The sequence below is a fragment of the Monoraphidium neglectum genome (genome assembly GCF_000611645.1).
Source record: "Monoraphidium neglectum strain SAG 48.87 unplaced genomic scaffold scaffold01538, whole genome shotgun sequence".
Lineage (NCBI taxonomy): Eukaryota > Viridiplantae > Chlorophyta > Chlorophyceae > Sphaeropleales > Selenastraceae > Monoraphidium > Monoraphidium neglectum.
This window is the reverse complement of record NW_014012090.1, coordinates 8,939-14,533: the sequence shown is the minus strand read 5'-3', so window position 1 is coordinate 14,533 and position 5,595 is coordinate 8,939. Positions and strand designations below refer to the sequence as shown.

At 59.0% G+C, this 5,595-nt stretch overlaps 2 protein-coding genes across 2 annotated transcripts; one reads left to right on the top strand and one right to left on the bottom strand.

The window, feature by feature from the left end:
* Positions 1 to 537: 537 nt before the first annotated feature.
* MNEG_8225 (hypothetical protein) lies at positions 538 to 692 on the bottom strand (the record flags this gene model as incomplete). Its single annotated transcript, XM_014043304.1, has 1 exon — positions 538 to 692. A coding segment is annotated over one exon (155 nt), but the record flags the coding sequence as incomplete, so codon positions are not given.
* A 1,171-nt stretch (positions 693 to 1,863) lies between these two features.
* MNEG_8224 (hypothetical protein) lies at positions 1,864 to 3,082 on the top strand (the record flags this gene model as incomplete). The annotated part of the gene is made up of 3 exons (XM_014043303.1): positions 1,864 to 2,247; positions 2,525 to 2,756; positions 2,976 to 3,082. The coding sequence occupies 3 exons, from the start codon at positions 1,864 to 1,866 to the stop codon at positions 3,080 to 3,082; spliced, it is 723 nt and encodes a 240-aa protein (XP_013898757.1).
* Between the last annotated feature and the right edge of the window lie 2,513 nt (positions 3,083 to 5,595).

The window sequence follows — 5,595 nt, the reverse complement described above, 5'->3', positions numbered from 1 at the left end:
GTGCGGAGGGGGGGGACATGAGCAGGGAGAGGGCCAGGGAGGCCGGAACGACTGGGCCGCAGCCTCCTGGGCGGCATCTGTGCCGCGCCGCTGCGACTGACAGCTGCCTGCCTGAGTGTTCAGAGCCCAGCACTGGCCCCTCTGCTGTCTTTGCGGAAGCCGCACGGCTGGGGGCGGCTGGGATCGACCAGGTGGGGCCGCGGGCCCCCTTGCCTCCATTGGCATGCAGGAAGGCGCCGCCGACGCGCACCTGGAAATGCGCCCTTGCCAGACAGGCCCTGATCATGGCCGACAATGACTTTGTTGAAGGTTCCCAGCAGCGTACTCAGCACATACCTGGTGTTACGGGAACAAAGCGGTGAGCGCATGTCTGCAGGGACACCCGTGCGCACTGCCGCGCACTGCTGCGAGCGGCACCATCAGGAGCGTGCCGTGCAACGCTGCGGCGGCAAAGCCAGCACAAGCGTCAAAAAACGCAGCTGCAACTCAAAGAGGTCACGTGGGCTTTGCGCAAGCCCGGTCCATGGAGTTCCTCACCACGCGAGGATCATAGCCGCGGTCCGCGCTCCGCGCTGCACTGCCGGGGACTGGAGCCACGCTTGCGCCTTTCCGCCCGTGTGCTGCTTGATGCCGCCGGCGCCTGCGGCGTCTTTGGAGGAAAGCTCCACCTCCACATACTGCAGCGGCGCCATGCCGCGGCGAGGCGCGGCAGCAGCCGCAGCAGCGGGAGCGACTGCAGCAGCTCAGCCCAGCTGCACCTGGCGCTCTGAAGTCTGTCCAGTTACCCCTACTGTGCCCATCCCAGAGCCTGTGAATCAAACTACTGCCTGTGTTACGTCACAGGTATGCCGCACTCCGTGTAGATATACCTGCTGGGGCCGCTACGTCGCTGGCAGAGCCAATGCTCGGGGTGGTTGCCACTAGAAAAGCCAGCCCACTGTGGCTGACGAACTCGAACCTCTATTTTTGCAACCTATAAAACACCCGACTACCGACACAGGGCCCAGACGCTCGACCTATGGACCTCGCACTCACAAGCTCGTTGAAGCTGAGATCACGTGCAGTGTTGATGTTTTGCATGCACTGTAGGTTCGGTGAGCCTGTAATGAGGCAGCATGCAGTGCACCCGCAGCGTCTTGACCCCCAGCTGCAAACGGCAGGCCATGGGCCCCCAGCGGCCATGAAAGACGCAGCAAGAGCATGGTGGAACTGGTGCCGCAGCTGTCAAGATACTCCCCGTCTCAACCAAGATGCCCAAATGACTGCTGGAACGCATATGTGGCGCCTTCAAATAATCATATTGCTTCTTTGCATGGTCAGCCACTTGTGCACGGTCAGCCGTGGCGACGTATCCATGACACCAGGTGGCGATCCCATCCATCATACATGGGCAGCCAAACCCTGCAAGCTGTTAGGCACAGGTTCACAAGGTGTGTTGGGCAGGCGAGGCGAATTAGACGAAAAGCACAGGCACCTGTGCTCGTTGGTCAACATACTTGGCACTCAGATTTGCTTGCAGCAAGAACAAGCGAGCACGTCCTGCAGCACACACCTTAACCATTGTGCTGACGCTATTACGCACCACAAGACCATGCGATGCCGTCGTTCATGTGCATGCATGCATAGGGCACTGGGGGAGGTGGTGCGCCCAATGTGTGGCAGCTGGCGAAGAGCAGCGTTCATACTGTTGACCACACCCAAAAGCCTGCCCCACTTCTCGCACAAGCATATATAATCAAGCGTCATCCCCCACTCCTAAATACCGACTCACCAAGATCCTAGAAGCATCCCACGACAAGTTGTGATCTCACGCCGTCACCGCACGGTACCATCTCGCTTTCGCGCAAGCCTACCCACACAACTATGCAGACCCTCGTCTCTCGCTCAGCTGTCGGCCGCAGCACCGTCCTCAACCGCAGGGATGCCCAGCGGCGCCCCTCCCGCGTTGCCGCTCCTCGCAGCGGCAAGGTCGTCCTTGTCGCGCCCCGTGCGTACTACGGCGCCCCCGGCTGCGGCCCCTATGGCCCCAACAGCGAGCAGGCGCGCCAGGCGTGCCGCATGATGGAGGAGATGGCCAGGCAGTGGGGCGGCACCATGCGCAACGGCGGCTTCTCCTTCCCCGGTGGTCGTGTGTGGTTTGGCGCAGAGGGCAACTGCGGCAATGCAGCGGAGGGCGCCGACGGCCCCAGCCCTGCCGACCAGACTGACGCCTCGACCTGGCAGCTGGCCGTGGACCTCATCAAGGAGGTGAGGCAGCAATGCTCAAGCATCTCACGCCTGCATGAATTCATGTGAGGTGCTGCACTTGCGCATGGCTCGCATGGCACGGCGTGAGGGGTAGCAGAGTTGTGTGGTGTAGGCATAATAGTACACGCATGCATGTGCAGTCCCTGCCATCTCCCGCGCATGCTTGCTTGCTTCCATGCAGCTGAACTTCTTTCTTTTGAAGCAAATTTAGCTGCGTGTCGACTAGCACCATTCCCCCCCTTTCAACATCCTGCGCACCTGGTGGCCCCAAACGCAGGGTGACTTATACATGATCACAGCTGACGTCCCAGGCGTGTCCAAGGCCGACCTCACAATCAAGCTGCTGGCGCCCGCACCCCCCAAGCAGCCCTCCGCCACCCTGCTACTGCGTGGCACTCGCCAGGCCGGCGCTGTGGCGGCAGACGAGGGTGCTGATGTTCAGGCTACCCCCTTGATGCGCGAACGTTGGCGCGGCGCATTTGAGCGGCGCATGAGGCTGCCTGAGGACGGTGAGGATTTCAATTGAAGATGCGGTGCAATCAGACGCGGTATTTATTGTAGTACCAGATGTATTGGGAGGGAATTGGGTTTTAGTGTGCAGAGCTGATGTGCCTGGGATTGAGCTGCCCCATGCCCGGCCTGCCAGTAGCTGTACTGATCCGTGCATCGTATGAATGCTGGCTTCCAACCCTTTGGCTCACCACCTCAAACCCCTTGCCTCAACGCAGCTGCCGCCACCGGCATCACTGCACGTGTCAAGGATGGCGTTCTGATGGTGCGCGTCCCTCGTGTGCCCAAGGTGGAGCCTGTTGAGAGCGATATCATCATCGCGTAATTGGGTCTACCACATCACTAGAGTTGTGATTTAGGCTGTGATTACACCTCTGGCCGTTTCTTAGCGCAGGCTGTCTGCATCATGTTGCTGTGTGCATCGTGCTGCGTGCAGCAAGATTCTCTATGTTTTCACACTACTAGCGTAAGTCAACCAGAGCATTCGTTGTACGCTTGCTCACATCGCTTGCAATGTACATGTTGGCAAGTTGAATCATTGAAACATCTCGTTCACAAGGGATCATGCATCTGAACTCTGTGGCAAGCTCTATTGTTGCTGATATCATTGCCTCCTATTCGTCACGTTTCATATTGCTGCCATGCAATCCTGTTGTTGCTGACCATTATGTTGCTAATCATCATGGTGTGCCGTGAATATGCTTGCATCCCTTTTTGATGAGCATGACTTTTTGAGCATGACTCTCTATATGTTTTTGAGCATGATATCTCAAATCCTTGCCTGTTTGCAAGTTGTACAGGTTATCCCTGCTTTGTAAACCACAAAAGTAAACTCCAAAAGTAAACCACTACAACAGTAATCATGTAACTTATCATGGAACTAAAGTTACTCAAGGCTTTGGGTATGAACACTGCACATCAGTATTGCGGGTATTGCGGGTATCACACACACGCATGGTACCCAGGCCAATGCACTGCGCGGTGGAGGAAATCCATGCTGCCTCCGACTTCCCGCTCCGTTCGGGGGCCTTGACAGCCGCTGCGATCGGCAGAACGTTTGTGTGTGATCAAGTTGCATCCTGCGACTGCGCAGGAGCACTCAGCTGCTCCGTTCGGGGGCCTTGACAGCCGCTGCAATCGGCAGAACGTTTGTGTGTGATCAAGTTGCCTCCTGCGACTGTGCAGGAGCACTCAGCTTCTGATGGATGAGGGCAGCTGATCAGGCACCTAAGGTATACCCTCTCTTTTGGCGCCTTTGCAACATAGCCCGCCATTCCATTCACGCGCAGACGCCTCCTCCGGCGCAGCATTGAGGTGTGGACTGCGCCGTGCACTGCCGTCCCGCTCCGCGTGTCCTGAATAAAGGTCACCTTGACTGACCCGCTGCTCACCTTGTCATACTCACCTTGTCTGGCCTGCTGGGCCAACCTTGCCTCCTATCAATCGGTGCACGCTCATACGTGATCACCTATCAGCCCACCAGCGCCGCCTTTGCCTCGCTGCTCTTGGCCGGCAGGTGGGGTCTCCCCCACATTCACCCCACAGCACCTCCCCCTCGCGCGAGGTGTGCTGTATGTTGTGGTTGTTGAGCCCAGTGCTCTATCAGACTCCTGCTCAGCATTTAGGCTCAGACGTGATCACTTTCCCTCCCTCCTGCCCTGAGGGAGGGCAGGTGCTTCGGTTCGCTGCTGCTTGAGTTCCCTGCGCTTTGCGCCGCCTCACTGCGCCCTGTGACCGCCCCCTGCTTTGAGCTCGGCATTTCCTTGCCCCTACATTCTCCTCATGCCTGTTGTGCAACCCTGGTGCAGCGGAGGCATGACCCTCATCAGCTCACACGGCACTGAGCAGGCTTCTGGGCACTGCGTTCAAACCCCTGACCTGTGACTGCCCCGACGGTGCCATGCGGCGGGGGCGCAGCCCATCACTCAGCGAGTTGGAAAGAGAGGAACACATTCCGAACAAGATGATGACGATGAATTTGATTCCAACCTGGAGGATTCGAAATCTGAACCGGAGATCTCTTCTGTATTTGCTCAAACGATATATAGCGGAGAAATGCGCCGGTTTCTAAATGCGCCGCGCCGCGAGAAATGCGCCGGACGAGGGGCCGTGGGAAGTGGACTGCGGGAGTGATCGACGCTGCAGAGGATGAAGGCGCGGATGGGCAGGATGGGGGGCACGACTCCGCGCGGCGCGGCGGCGCCTCGGCGAAGCTGCTGCCACAGCAGAGGGGCTTCGTACGTGCCAGGTGTGCCTGCCGTGACTGTGCAACACCCTTCATCACTATGTATGTTCAGTATAATTGCTCTGGTGCGACGGCAATAGCAATGCGGTGAGCGGCTAGGTGCATGCAGCAGTGCGCAACGGACGCACAGTGCGCAACTGCATCCCATCCCCCTTCAACGCGCACAGTGTTACCAGCAAGCTGCGTGCGGAGCTTGGCGGCGCGAGCCACAAGGTCAAAAAGCCGTGGACACGGAACACGTACACCAGCCAGCGGCAGAAGTGGGAGGTGGGTGCGAGGGTGGACGTGGCGGCATCCTCTGCAGCGGATCAAGCAACCGCGCATGCTGCCGGCAGCGGCCGGCTGCGGCGGCTGGCGCAAATGCGGGTATGTTAAGAAATTGAGCATTGACGTTGCCAACTTGGTGACGCCGACACTCGTTCAGCTCACACCCAAGCGCACACAACCGACCTCCCCCCTCGCACCCGATTCGCCCTGCCCTTCCTGGCGCCTCGGTGGTTGTGCAGCCATGGCGATGACGGCGAGCCGTGCGCTCAGCTGTACGACCCGGCTCTCGCGACGGACGACGCGCTGGAGAAGCTGGCGCTGTCCTG